General features: G+C 44.7%; 1 protein-coding gene across 4 annotated transcripts in view; it reads right to left on the minus strand.

Moving 5' to 3' along the window:
* Window positions 1-4,415: 4,415 nt before the first annotated feature.
* top1mt (DNA topoisomerase I mitochondrial) overlaps window positions 4,416-14,524 on the minus strand; it is a 33,110-nt gene continuing 23,001 nt past the window's right edge. For 2 of the 4 annotated variants that reach the window (XM_063206740.1, XM_063206743.1), the window contains 4 exons: window positions 7,628-7,762; window positions 6,530-6,624; window positions 5,259-5,408; window positions 4,416-4,746 (listed from right to left, as the gene is read on the minus strand). In XM_063206740.1, coding sequence (XP_063062810.1) covers window positions 4,644-4,746; window positions 5,259-5,408; window positions 6,530-6,624; window positions 7,628-7,762 — 483 coding nt within the window. In that variant the 3' untranslated portion in view covers window positions 4,416-4,643. Of the gene's footprint in view, window positions 4,747-5,258; window positions 5,409-6,529; window positions 6,625-7,627; window positions 7,768-14,524 lie in introns of those variants that run through there. The other 2 variants (XM_063206741.1, XM_063206742.1) reach the window with 2 other exon arrangements.

Consider the following 14,524-nt stretch of genomic DNA (forward strand, 5'->3'; position numbering starts at 1 on the left):
CTTCAATCTACACTTTTTAATAGGGCCATGGGTGGAAAAGTCAGCAAGAATGGGATTTAAATCCCCTCTCGCACTAAGCATGGACACACCGTGTGTGTGAACGAGGGGGCCAAGAAGGTACATATGAAAGCAAGTGGAGGAGGAAGAGAGGAGAGATGAAAAGAGCAGCCAAAGGTCTAGCATGAATAGAATCCCTCTGTTGCTGGTGGGGGAGCCGGCTACTGATTAGGGATGGAATCCTCACGCCCCTTTGTCGTCCGTTGTGATGGCAACCCGAGGGGTCAGAGGTCATCCTGGCACACTGTGCGGGCTTAGCTGACCTCCTCTTCACACCGGGTCTTCAGAGGAGAGCAGAAGAAAAGGACAACTGGAATTTTATTACTGGGACTTAAGGAAACTGGGATCCCCCACACTCACTGGCTAAGGAGATAAACTTGTGAAGAATGGTCGGCTGCTCGATATTGAAGCGGAAAAAAGTGAATATGTTTATAATCTGGCAAGGCCTACTTCAAAGACTTCCTGTGTCTTGTGTAATCATCATATATCGAAGTAAGCACCACCAGATTCTCATCATTAGCGTCGTGAAACACTCGGATGGCGAAATTACCATGAGCTCAGTCAGTCTTTCAAAATGGAGAGCAGACCCCAGAAGAAGAAAAAAAAAAGGAAAAAGGACGTGTGACAGACTGAAAAGCGGGAATTCGCTCAAACAGGGCCCCTGGGTCTTCCAGTGCCTCCTCCACATCATCCTTCAAAAATCACCCCATTTTAACTAAAACAATTCCAAATGAGCGCCGTGCCTCAACGACGTGCAAAAAAATTGTTTACTTGGTACGCTGGCAGCAAAAAAAAGTGGATGGTCCTCATTGTGGTTAAAGCATAGAGGCCCTGTACTTGAATGGAAGGGGGGGAGAAAGAGCTGATGAAAATGACTCATATGTACTGTTCAAACAGCAAAAATGTGGCAGACATATGTTACGCCGGCCGACGCGGCTCGGGACTGGAAGACATAAACAGCCTCTCTGACTTTAGAGGCGAGCGAAATGTCATTCTCTGGCTACGCTCCTCTGAAAAAGTTCCACATGTGAGCGGAGCAGCGCTGATGCTGCCTGTGTCCTCCCAAGGCGTTTCAAAGAACTAATGATACCAGTTTTTCATTATATACTGCTTTCAGAGGAGTAGCCGAATGGCCCTGTTGAGGGTTGAGGCGAGCCAAGCTCCATAAAATGGCACAAAGCCATAAAATGCATGGACATGGACGTCTGTGTGTGTGTGTGTGTGAATGTGTGTGGGTGTTCACACATGTGTCTGTGTGTCTTACTCTGCGAGTCTGTTTTTCTGTGTGTGCGTCTTTGTGTATATTTCTGCATGTGTGTATTTCTACATAGTGCGCTAAAGGCCTTCCATCCTTCCTGCAGCACCAAACTTCAATCAGTTGCTGCAGAACAATGGACATCCAGCCCAAAGTTTCCTCTGCTAGCCGAGGCTGAGTGAGAGAGAGAAGCAGTGGCAACCAGCAAGGATCAAAGTCTGATATCTGGCTACCTCCTTCGCAACTCCAAGTGAGGAATGCCCTGCGAAACAATGCTGTAGGGATATCGGCTTGCTTTCATCAAATGACTTTTTATATTCCGGGATATCCGGCCTACGGGACTTTCTCGTCTCTTTGACAAACACGGTTGTTTTCTCTCAGAAGAGAGAGAAAAAAAACGGAATAATTGAGAGATGCATTTTTCTCTTTTTTTTCCCTCTCAGTTTCTAAATCAGTTATTTTCTTTCTATACCTAAGCCTGTTGTAACAGCCTAACCCTAGTTGCTAATCCCTTGGGTAAACACATGGGAGTGAAAAGAGAAAAAAAAGAATAGATTCTTGAAAAAAAAAAAAGATCTGCGAACTCCAAAGACTGCAGATTAGGATAAGACAGTCCTAGCGGGCAACAGGAACACAAAGTAGGGATGAAGGAGCTTACTGGTATGATGGGGGAAGAATTAACATGGTGGAGATCTTGGATAGCAATGCAAGGTGCAAACCGCCTACTGAAAAGGTCAGACTGATCTACCTCCCTCACGTAGCTGCTGCATTGACACAGCCTGTGATATTTACCATTGCCCTTCAGACAACAAAGAGAGTCAACAGTCACACACACACACACACACACACACACACACACACACACACACACACACACACACACACACACACACACACACACACACAGCCTTTCGTTTCTTACACTTCATGCAAAACAAGGCAGTGAAAACTAGATTTTTCCGTCCCCATTTGTCTAGTAACCCCATTTTCAGGGAATGAAAGGGAAAGACATCAAAATGGCTGACAAGTCTGCGTGCCAGGCTAGGGGACAAGAGAGAGACACACTGCTGCAGTGGGGGCTTCCTTTTTACAGGCAGGCAGACAGCCGCGCTCCACTTTGGTCCGCTCAGTTCACTCACTCGCCGAGTGTGAGAGGGAGAGAGAGAGAGATAGAGCGGAAGAGAGAGACGCCTGCGTCTGTGTCGCTAAATAACAAAGTGCTGCTCTCCTCTCTCCTCTCCTCACCACATGTGTGGTTGGATTGCAAGGGAAAGAGACTTTGTCCCAGATTTCCTCTCTTTCCTTGGCGAGGGGCGGCGGGGGCCCCTTTGATGTGGCGATCGCCAGGCTCACCAACCACAGCCGGCGCAGATGGGGCTGGGCCTCACTTGTGGCAAGGGGAATATTTATGAATTGAAGGGGAAGTCGATGGGAATTCGCAGACACAACTTTTTCCGGATTCGGAGTTATTCTATAGTTTACTAACAGAGAGACAGACAGACAGGCAGAGAGACACAGAGAGAGAGAGAGAGAGAGAGAGAGAGAGAGAGAGAGAAAGAGAGCAGAGCAGAGCAGAGAAGAGGAAAGAGAGAGAGAGGGAGGTGGGGGTGTGTGGAATCAAGGGGCCCCCGTTTTTCGACAGACATTTGAAGAGCTTCAGGGCTGAGGAAATCTGAAAATATCACAGTTGCTACTATCCACCGTGGAATAGCACAGCTTTTCTGGCAGATATACTAAAGCGTTGCATTCCACTGTATAATAGCTTTGGCATGTTTCCCCTCTCTGCACAGATACACCCCATTTCCAAGTGTTTCTTGTTCAGGGAAGGCTGGGCAGGTCCGTGTGCAAAAGTGAGTAGGTGGCGTCACTGTTTGTTTTTATGTCAGCCAGCCAGTCAACTTTAGTTGGCAAGGTAAAAATATGGTTTTATGACGGAAGATCTGATGTTGATGCTTGCACCACGCTCTTTAACTCGACCACGCTTGGAAACTCAGCAGAGGCAGAGCACCATGGTAACAAGTATTTGAAAAGGCGAGTTTCTCTCTCTCTCTCCCTGCACTCACAGCACTGAGGGACACTGAGTACAGGGGAGGGAAGTTGAAGTGAGTTTTCATCTTCTTTAACTTGCCTTCAGGAAATGGGAACGACAAACATTCACATGTCAGACACACATGCAGCGTCTCAGACAGCGAAGGCCGAGGACATACCAATATGGAGCGAGAAAGACTTGAGTCGACCTAGCTAGACAGCATGACCTGAGCCACGGGAGAGAGAGAGAGAGAGAGAGAGAGAGAGAGAGAGAGAGAGAGAGAGAGAGAGAGAGAGAAGAGAGAGTGAGAGAGTAAGGCAAGATTAGACAGAGACAGAGTGAGAGACAGACAGCAAGAGAATGTGTGTGTGTGTGATCGAGCGGGGGGGGGGGGGAGGAAGATTAGACAAGGCACAGCAAGAAAGGGGAAGAGAAGAGTGTGTGTGTGAAAGAGAGAGATTACAGAGAGAGAGAGAGAGAGAGAAAGAGAGAGAGTGAGTGTGTCTGTGAGAGAGCGCGCCCAGCCAGACAAGCTGTGTCTCAGGCCATGCAGAATTCCTCCCGGACTGCATCCAAAACAACATTATCATTCCCAGATGTTCTCTTCCTATTGCGCTCCTCTCTCCCTCTCCCTCTCCCTCTCTCTCTGCTCGGATCCCCCAGTTCCCGACCTCACCTCGGGGGAGCCTAATCCACAGTGAAATCCTGCTGCATTCCTGCTGCCTACAGCTTGGATCCCGGCACCAAGCCACAGTGGAGCAGGAGCAGGGGAGCAACACTAAAATATTTCAGATATTTGGTGAGAGTGCCGTGGATGATGTCACATTGCGCAAAAGTCTGGGTGCCTCTTTCTCTCTCTCTCTCTCTCTCCTTTTCACTTTCGCTCTTGTACTCTCTATGTGGGTACTTCTCTCTCGCACACTTTTACATCCATCCTCTGCTTCTCTCTCTCTCTCTCTCTCTCTCTCTCTCTCTTGTTCTGTATCTCTCTTATCTAGCATAGTGGGGGCTTCAGACTCTGATATCTACACCAAGCAGATCAAGTTGTAACAACACAAGACACTTGACGAGAGCAAGGTTTTCATTTTCGTGGACTTCATTTCCATAAAGTGAAAAAAAACCTTGACAGTACTTTACAGGGTACAATAACTTAAAGTATTAAATTAAATCAGACAAATTAACATTTTTAAGTGATAAGACAGACATAATTGTAAAACAAAAACAACACGTAATACTCTTCATGTACAACAAAAATGACAGTAAAAAAAAAGAAACGGAAAATAATTTTCTTTGTGATGTTGTCTAGAACTGGAAGTCCTCATCAGTCATGTCAATGGCCCACGCAAACTTCTCCCTCTGGGTTTTATTATAGATCTTCTCAATGGGCACCTTATGCTTCTTACACCTGCAGACGAGAGAGGTGGGGTGGGGGGAAAGAGAAAGACACATAAGGAACAGTCTAGACATCAGCGCCACTCTCCTTAACAAGAGAAACATAAAAATCACTCCCTCCGAGCCATCATAATTTCCAAGTATATTAAAACAAAATGCAAATATCCACCCATTGCAACCAACATCTCAGGCTCAAGCTCTTACAATCTAAATTTAGAGAATTGGGAGAATGTGTGTGTGAGAGAGAGTGAGAGCATGAGAGAGAGAGAGAGAGAGAGAGAGAGAGAGAGAGAGAGAGTGAAAAACTCACTAGAAAACATGAAAGCAGACTCGCTCTGGCAACATAGTCTTTGTTACTTGTTCAGACACTCTTCAAATAAAAAAAAACTCCTTGGCTGGACTCCTCCAGAGGCTATATGAAAAGACAAGTTGTGTGTATGTATGAGAGAGAGGGGGAGTGTGTGAGTGTGTGTATACGTGTGTGTGTGTGTGTGTGTGTGTGTGCGCCTAGCAGAGGGCCGTTACCAGGCGACGGAGATCCTGGGGTCAAGGTAGTTGAGCTTGGACGTGCCCAAGGCGATGACCTTGTTCTCCTCGCGGTCCGTCACCTGCAGCTCCAGCTTCTTCAGCTGATCCTCCAGCCTCCGCAACGCCTTCTCCTGCTTCTCCAACAGCCTGAGGAGAGGCACAGGGACGGAGGTGGAGATGGAGAGATCGAGGGATGGAGAGAAGAGAGATGGGGGGGGGGGGGTGTGAGAGAGAGTGCGAGGGAGATGGGGGGGAGGGAGGGAGAGAAAGACACAGAGATGGAGGAATGGAGGGAGAGAGAGAGGGGGGGAGGGAGAATGAGAGAGGGAGAGAAAGAGGGACGGAGGGATATAGAGTGGGAGAGAAGGAGAGAGAAGGGGGAGGGAGGGAGAATGAGAGACAGGAAGAGAGAGATGGAGGTGGAGGATGATGGAGAGAGGGGGGAGAGAGAGAGGCAGAGAAAGAGAGAGAGAGAGATGGAAGAATGAGAGAGAGAGAAAGAGATAGGGAGGAATAGAGAAAGAAGGAGAGAGAGAGAGTGAGGGGAAAGGTGGAGGGCGGGAGAGGAATGAAAGGTGAAAGGAAAGAGCAGAGAGGATGATAGAGGATGATTTAAAAAGAAGAAAAAAATGATTTAAAGAAGAAAAAGAGAAGAAGCCAACATGAGAGGGCACGAGAGAAAGAGAGAGCATAAGAGAGCGAGGGAGGTAGAGAGGGCATGGCCAGTGAAAGGAAAGGCAGAGATTTAAAGAAGACGATTTAAAGAAGAAGAGAAAGTCAACATGGGAGAAAGAGGGAGGGAGAAAGCAAAGAGCAAAATGAAAGGCAGAGAGGTACAGAAGGCAAAGCAAAGGAATTGGAAAAAGGAAAGAGTGAACATGAGGGAGGAAGAGAGAGAGAGAGAGAGCAATGGATAGATAGAAAGAGAATGCAAGCAGTAAAATGAAAGGCAGAGAAAAGAGAGAAAACACAAGGGTGAGAAAGAGAAAGACAAAAAGAGAAAGACGTGCAAGCACAACAGACAGCCGGCGGAAAAGAAAAAGGAAAGCAAAAAGAAGTTAAAGACACACAGGGAGAGTGAAAAGAGCAAAGGCAGGCAAAAAAGAGAGAGATATACCAAGAGAGTGAGTAGTGGGGAAGAGAAGAGAGACAAAAAAGGAGACAAAAAAAGAGACATGAGTGTCAAGATAAAGCCTTTTCGGAGCGAGTCTTTGGGGAGATATTTTGAGGTATTATGGAAGCAGCAAGCCGAGGTAAGGGGCTGTTACTTTTTGGATCTGTCAGATGGGTGCTCTTTGTGGGCCCTCTTGGCTTTCTTCAGCTCCTTCTTGGCAGCTTCAATCTGGTCCTTCTTCTTCTGAATCTAAAGCGGAGACCAGAGGAGATGAGAAAGAGGTACTGGAATCAAATTCTGGCAAATGTTTTAGTTTGTATTTAGTTTCTTGGGTTTTTTATATACAAATCTGGTACAAATCCACAGAGTGCTGGCTGAGGTTTGTGTTGCGTGAAACCAGTGACCACAACAAGAGGGAAAAAATATCAGAGCTAAAAACATTTCAAATGGCGCAGCTTTCTCCAAACACTAAAATCAAATCATTCAGTTTCCCAGAGGCAGGCGATAAGAAGACATGAATACATAAATCATTCAGTTACAACAAGACCATTGGAGCATATTTTAGTCGGCCTGCTGGTTTTGTCTAAACCTGATACTGGATCTTTACATCCGTCCATGGTGGTGAGAATAAAATACAGATGATCTCCATGTCCGCCATGAAATGTGTGTTTGGTCTCACCAATAAACACATATAATGCACTAGACACAACCCACTTAAGCTTGTGAAAAACATCACACATCAATGCTGTTTTTCCTTTTCCCTCTGTTCTACTTATCTCATCAAATGTGGAAAAAAAACTAAACCAGAACCCGTCCAGAGTGACACAGAAAAAAAAAAACCTGATGAAACTAAAGCTGAAGTGAATCAGAGCAACATCAACTAAAACATGTCAAAGCCGCCCTGCTCCCAGGAGAACCGAGAAGCGCAGCAGGTGGCCTGAGCTCGGCTGGCTGTCAGTCAGGAGAGAGAGAGAGAGAGAGAGAGAGAGAGAGAGAGAGAGAGAGAGCGAGAGAGAGAGAGAGCGAGAGAGAGAGAGAGAGAGAGAGAGAGAGAGAGAGAGAGGGATGGAACAGAGGGAGATGGAGAGAGAGGGATGGAACAGAGGGAGATGGAGAGAGTGAAAGAGAGGGATAGATGGAGCATAGAAAGAGAGAGACAGACAGAGAGAGAAAGAAAGATAAAGCAAAAAAGGAAAGAGAGCTGGAGTGTGTTCCTGTGTGCTGCTGTGCTGTGCTACATTCTATACTGTACCTTCTGCTGTGCTGTTCTGCCTGGTGTGTTGTAGCTTCTCCTGCCTGAGATGAGGTGTGGAGCCTGTGCGTCTGTGTTGCAGTGCATGAGCCAGTCCTCTCTGCGCTGTGCTGTGCTGACAACTGTACTGTCTGCCTGTACTGGGGTGATGTGCCATGCCTCTACTGTTTACTGTGCCTTTCATTAGGGGCCAAGCAGCGAAGCTGGCGAAGGCCCCTATAGAGTTAGTAGGTTTTCTTCATTATTATTAGGGCCCGAGCACCGGAGGGTGCGAGGCCCTATTGTTCTTGCTCGGATTATTATTATTATTATTATTTCGCTTCTTGCTCGTTGTTTGGGTCGCCCATTTTGTCTGAGAAGAATTTGGTGGTACGCCCTTTGGCACGGTGGTCGGACATGGCAACCGCTACTCAGAACCAGAAGCTCGGGTCCGGATTGGGTCCGGGCACAGAATAGCGCCCCCTAATGCGTAGGCCAATGGGGCGGGGCCGGTATAAAGTACAAGCTACAGACTCCAAATTTTTTGGGTGTTTGTATCTCACTAAGACAAACAAAAAAGTCAACAGGCTGCCATGGCCACACTCAACAGGAAGTGAGATAATTAGGGGCCAAGCAGCACATCGAAAATCCGTAAAAATGCTATTCCTCCCTCAATTTTTGATCAATCTTTCTGAAAGTCGGTATAGAGCATCTCTTGACTGAGCCTCATAAAAGTTATCGAGTGGATTTTGCGGTTATGTTTTTGTTCGGCCGTGACAGCCAATCAAAAACGGACTTAAAGTCGCCAAACAGGAAGTGAAGCTATATCTTGAAAACCCATGGACAGAATCTCCTGAAAATTGCCAAAGACATTCTTGTCTATACCATGACCCTCCTCAAGAAATATCAGGTCTCCAGTTTAAGCCCTCTAGCGCCACCAGCAGGTCAAAGCTAGTGCCGATATAAGTACAAGTTACAGACTCCAAATTTTTTGGGGGTGTGTATCTCACTAAGACAAACAAAAAAGTCAATAGGTTGCCATGGCCACACCCAACAGGAAGTGAGATATTTAGGGGCCAAGCAGTGCATCGAAAATCAGTAAAAATGCTATTTCTCCCTCAATTTTTGATCAATCTTTCTGAAAGTCGGTATATAGCATCTCTGAAGTGAGCCTAACAAAACTTATCGAATGGATTTTGCGGTAATGTGTTTGTTCGGCTGTGACAGCCAATCAAAAACGGCCTAAAGGTCGCCAAACAGGAAGTGATGCTATATCTTGGGAACCCATGGTCACAATGTTCTGTAAATTGTCACAGACATTTCCGTCCATACCATGACCCACCAAAAAAAAATACAGGTCGCTAGCTCAAACTCTCTAGCGCCACCAGCAGGTTAAAATTTTAAATACATTTCTGCCTGAAACTTTTGAACTCAGGGACACTTCTGCTTGTAACTTTTGAACCGCTGGGCCAATTTTCAAAAACTTGGTATCCCTGGAATCCTTGGGCCGAGACGAATCCAACGCACCCCATGACGTCATTTTCCGCCAGGATAATTTTCCCGCCATTTTGAATTTTGTGAAAAACAATAAAAATGCTATTTTTTCCGCAATCTTTGACCAATTCGCCCGACACTTGGTATATAGTATCTCTGGACTGAGCTACACATGGGGTCTCAAGGAATATTGGATATCTTTTATCGTTTAGCCGTGACAGCCAATCAAAAATAGCATCAAAGTCGCCTAAAACTTGCCAAACAGGAAGTGAAGTCATATCTTGGGAACCCATTGTCACAATCTTCTGAAAATTGTCACAGACATGTCCATCTATACCATGACCCACCACAAAAAAATTCAAGTCGCTAGCTCAAACTCTCTAGCGCCACCAGCTGGTCAAAGATTTAGCTACATTTCTGCCTGTAACTTTTGAACCGCACGCTCAATTTTAAATCTAGTGGTACCGTTAAAATCCTTGGGCCAAGACGAATCCATCGAACCCTATGACATCATATCCACCATTATAGAATGTCCGCCATTTTGGATTAAGTCGCCATACAGGAAGTGACATCATATCTTGGGAACTCATGGTCAGAACCATCTGTAAATTGTAACAGACATCCTTGACGATGCCATGGCCCCCCACAAGAAATATCAGGTCGCTAGCTCAAACACTCTAGCGCCACCAGCAGTTCAAAGTTCAAAGTCACCACCCACCAGCAGGCCAAAGTTTTAGCTACATTTCTGCCTGTAACTTTTGAACTGCATGCTCAATTTTAAATCTGGTGGTAGCGTTGAAATCCTTGGGCCAAGACGAATCCAACGAAACCCATGACATCATACCCGCATTTTCAGAATGTCCGCCATTTTGGATTTGGTGAAAATCGATAACGTGCTCCTAATCCTTCAAATTCGGTCTGATTTTCTCAAAACTTGATACATATGATTTCAGGAGCACTCTGAAGAGATTTGTGAAAGGGTTTTACTACATCTTTTACGGTTTGGCCAGGACAGCCAATCAAAATCCTCCTAACACCCCCAAACAGGAAGTGAAGTCATATCTCAGCAACCCATTGTAAGAATCTTTTGTGAATTGTCACACACATTCTCATTGTCCCATGACTTCCCACAATAACTTCCAGGTCCCAATTTCTGCTTGTAAAACTTACATGGCATGGTTGTTCAGTATGGTGCATTTACAAATCCAAAAATGTCAGACTCAATAGAACCCCCTGCAGAGACCTGTCCGAAGCTGGCCTAATGTGATTGCAGTGGCTACCAAGGGCCGTGCCACCATGTTTTAGGCGAATGAATTGCTTTAAATGTGGAAATTAAAATATTTTGCATGTGTCTATATGATTGAAATGGCAATGCAAAGGGATACAGAGAGGGGAAGTGGACAAGATAGCAGTGCTAAGACAATGACGCCTTCTCCTTCCTCATACCTGTCAGAAAATTGTTACACTTCATCCGTTTTTCACAGGTAGGGGTGTATTAGGGCAGGGCGATATGCCGTGCCCCCCGGGGCCGCAGGTGCGAGGGCCCGCCAAGGCTGCTCGCAGCTTTAATTATTATTATTATTATTCTCTAGTCACCATTCCTATCCCTCTGCAAGTCTATGGCAGCCCATAGAACCGTAGGCAGGAAAATGCTGTAAATTGGCACACACATTCGGGGCAGTCTCAGCATTACCCACAGCAATTTATAGGACCCCAGCCCCAACGCTCTAGCGCCACCAGCAGGTCAAAGTTGCAGGTACATTTCTGCTTGTAACTTTTGAACCGCTGGGCCAATTTTCATAAACTTGGTATCCCTGGAATCCTTGAGTCAAGACGAATCCAACGCACCATATGACGTCATTTTCCGCCAGGATAGTTTTCCCGCCATTTTGAATTTTGTAAAATTCAATAAAAATGTTAATTTTCCCGCAATTTTTGACCAATTCGCCCAAAACTCGGTATATAGTATCTCTGGACTGAGCTACACATGGGGTCTTCAGGAATATTGGATATCTTTTATCGTTTAGTCGTGAAAGCCAATCAAAATTGTCGTAAAAGTGGTGAAACAGGAAGTGAAGTCATATCTCAGCAACCGTTTGTTGAATTAGGCTGGGATTTTGTACACACATAGTAGTCCATCCCATGACCTACCACAAAAAAAATCGAATCCCCAGCTCAAGCTCTGTAGCGCCACCAGCAGGTCAAAATTTTAGCTACATTTTTGCCTGTATCTTTTGAACCCTACTCCCAATTTTCAAAATATTGGTACACAGGTTATCTTCACACCATGTTGCACCCAGGTATGGATTTTCGTAACGATTGAAAAAACTATCAGCTCACAGCAGCCATTCAAAATTGTGGAAAGAATGGAGGGATTTTTTCTCATCTCTCTGTCTCCTCTGCTCCCCTTGCGCACATTCACTGACACCATTCTCGGCAGGGGGTCAAGCCCCACTGCCCCAGCCCCTGCACACCACCCCCAACCCCCTCCTCACACACACACAGACAGACAGAGGGAGAGGGAGAGGGAGAGGGAGGGGGGAGAGGGAGAGAGAGGGAAGAAGGGAGGGAGGGAGAGGGAGGGGGGAGAGGAAAGAATTTTGAACACCTCTTGTCGTTTGCCGGTGACAGCCAATCAAAATTGTCTTAAAGGTGGCAAAACAGGAAGTGAGGTCATATCTCAGCAACCGTTAGTCAATTTCTGTTAGGATTTTTTGCACACATTCTAGTCCATCCCATGACCTCCCACAAAAAAATCCAGACCCCAAGCTCTCTAGCGCCAGCAACAGGTAGGTAACAGGAAGTGAGCTCATATCTCGGCAGCTCTTCAACGGATTCAAACTAAACTTGGTTTACGTGATCACATTCTCGTCCAAGAGAGAGAGAGAGAGAGAGAGAGAGAGACAGAGAGACAGAGAGAGTGAGAGTCTAAACTGTGATTTAGTAGTTTGGCTTGTGAGTTGAATGGTGGAATTGTGGCTACGTTCAAAAAGCATCTGAAATCACATTCATCACTGAGGCATATGGTCCTTAACCACCCTGTCCCACAACTATGGTTCTACCTGCTTCTTTCTTTTCCCATGTATTCCCTAGCCCAGTGATTGTCAAGCTTTTGAACAAACGCATTATTAACCTTATCATAAATCTTCCAACGCTGCTTTCACTTCACCATAAGCCTAACAACATCCTCTTTAACATTAAAAAATAAAATAAACTGATGGCCACCCAATTGGTAGTTGTGGTGTAATGGTTTGTAAGCTAGTTGTTGATCACAGGGTCCCTGGCTTGATCTCATCCTGTTTAATCCCTTCCTCCCTCATGAAAAAGTGCCCTTGAGCAAGATGTGTATTGTCACAGTCCATGGACTGTTACCGGAAGTCAACCAGAATATTGGTATACCAGTTAGGATGAAAGCATCAATATGGGTAGTAATGATATTAGTTCTTCGTCGCTGTTTATTTGTCAAGAAGACAGGAAAAAGACAAAAAGATGTATGTTTCAGATTCAATACGAATGTCATAGAGACAATATGGAAAGTTGAAAGATAGGATTACTGGTATATTAAATAGGCACACATCACATGTCATTGTGGACTTCTTGATATTTATTTTGTAAATGCAAAAGTTAGCTCATGTAATCAATTACATAGTACTAGTACATAATATACATAACAATACTAATGAAACAAATTAAATTACCAAAATAGTTACAGCTTCTGTTTTATTATAGCTAATGATGTAGCATTAACAGAAATAAAGAAGTATTGTTATGCCAAATAATGTAATAGAAACATACAGCACATACAATCAAACATAAGATACACATTTCTCTGTGTGTCTGTGTGTCTGTATGTGTGTGTGTGTGTGTGTGTGTGTGTGTGTGTGTGTGTGTGTGTGTGTGTGTGTGTTTTATCATAATATGTCATTCCATGAAATTAATACCCCAAAACAGCAAATGAAACAAAACAAACTTTTGAACAAATATACTTGAAGCTGTGGGGTTGTTCAGCTGAATTAAGTACATGAAATGGGTCTTTGGGTTTAATTGTCACTTCATGTTCAAGGAACTCCAGGGATTTCGCTGGGCTTTGGAAGAATGGATGGGTATTTGTTGGTAATGTTGCAAGGCAAAAGCTTCAGGTGTCCATTCCAACAACAAAGAACATTAGTTATTGGGGTTCCAATTCCATGCAAGACCATAAGGATGTGCATAATTGCATGAAATTGTCAACATTGAAATATGTTCTGTTTGGTGAAGTGCAGATTCAAAGTCAGGTTTTAGTTTCCACAAAAAAGAAGCTTGTGAAATGTTGAAATGTTTGGCGCAGTTCATGATTCGGGATAAGTGATATATCCACAATTATGAGGCAGGTACAATTGGTGGTTAATTCCATGAATGTGCCACTGACAAGGCCTTGATCCTGCTAGCCAGTGTCCTCAACGCTGTCCAACCATTGATGAGGCCCCAACGTTGTCTTGCCACTAGAGGATTTGCTGTAGGTTGCCATCGTTGCAACCTTAATACTGGCTTGATGAGGTGGTGGTTGGATGAGGTGCCCGTGGAACAAGGTGCAAGTGTTGCTGCCTCAATGCTGTGTAGCTACTGACGTTGCTTCACTTCACAAGGTGTGCGCACCACTACACCAACACTTGCTACCACATGAGGTCCATGTTGAAAGCCGTGAATGCAGCTATCCCCAACTTGTCATGTTGAGGGGCTGCAAACATTGCTGCCCCAACATGTCCTGTAATCCTGCTAGTTGGTGCAGTTCATGTCTGGCAGGTCAAAGACACAATGCTGGTAATACATTAATAACTGATGATTGCACTGCAGCATGAATCATTTTGAATAGTGTTTAGAGTAGTTCATTACTCAAACAAGCAGTGGAGAAGAGTTAAAGAGAAAAGAGAACATGTTAGAAAGCAGTTGATTTAGTCTTATGTTAATAGCTAATATAGCATATACAAATGATGTGTTTTGAAGTTCACAAAATAATACACATGTTGTCACTATTGAATGGGAAACAAAATGATCCATATTGAAAAAAAAACAGATTAAAAGCAATGTAATATAAATAAACCATGGTGATATCAATTTCATGGAATGACTCAATGTGTCAGTGTTGAATGGAACATAAAATACATGATAGTAGCCTACTACAGCAAATAAATAAGAAACGTAGTTTGTAGGCCTAATGTATTACGATGTGTGAGTGTGTGTGTGTGTGTGTATGTGTGTGTGTGTGTGTGTGTGTGTGTGTGTGTGTGTGTGTGTGTGTGTGTGTGTGTGTGTGTGTGCATGCAGCATAGTAACAATGTATCATAATGTGAATTCATGAAAGAGCAGTTTTTGGTTGCCTTCTTTAGTTGGAAAAAAATGTAGCTTATTAAAGTGAAAGAGGATTTGTCCATAAAGGAAACTCAG

The sequence above is a fragment of the Engraulis encrasicolus genome, chromosome 9 (genome assembly GCF_034702125.1).
Source record: "Engraulis encrasicolus isolate BLACKSEA-1 chromosome 9, IST_EnEncr_1.0, whole genome shotgun sequence".
Lineage (NCBI taxonomy): Eukaryota > Metazoa > Chordata > Actinopteri > Clupeiformes > Engraulidae > Engraulis > Engraulis encrasicolus.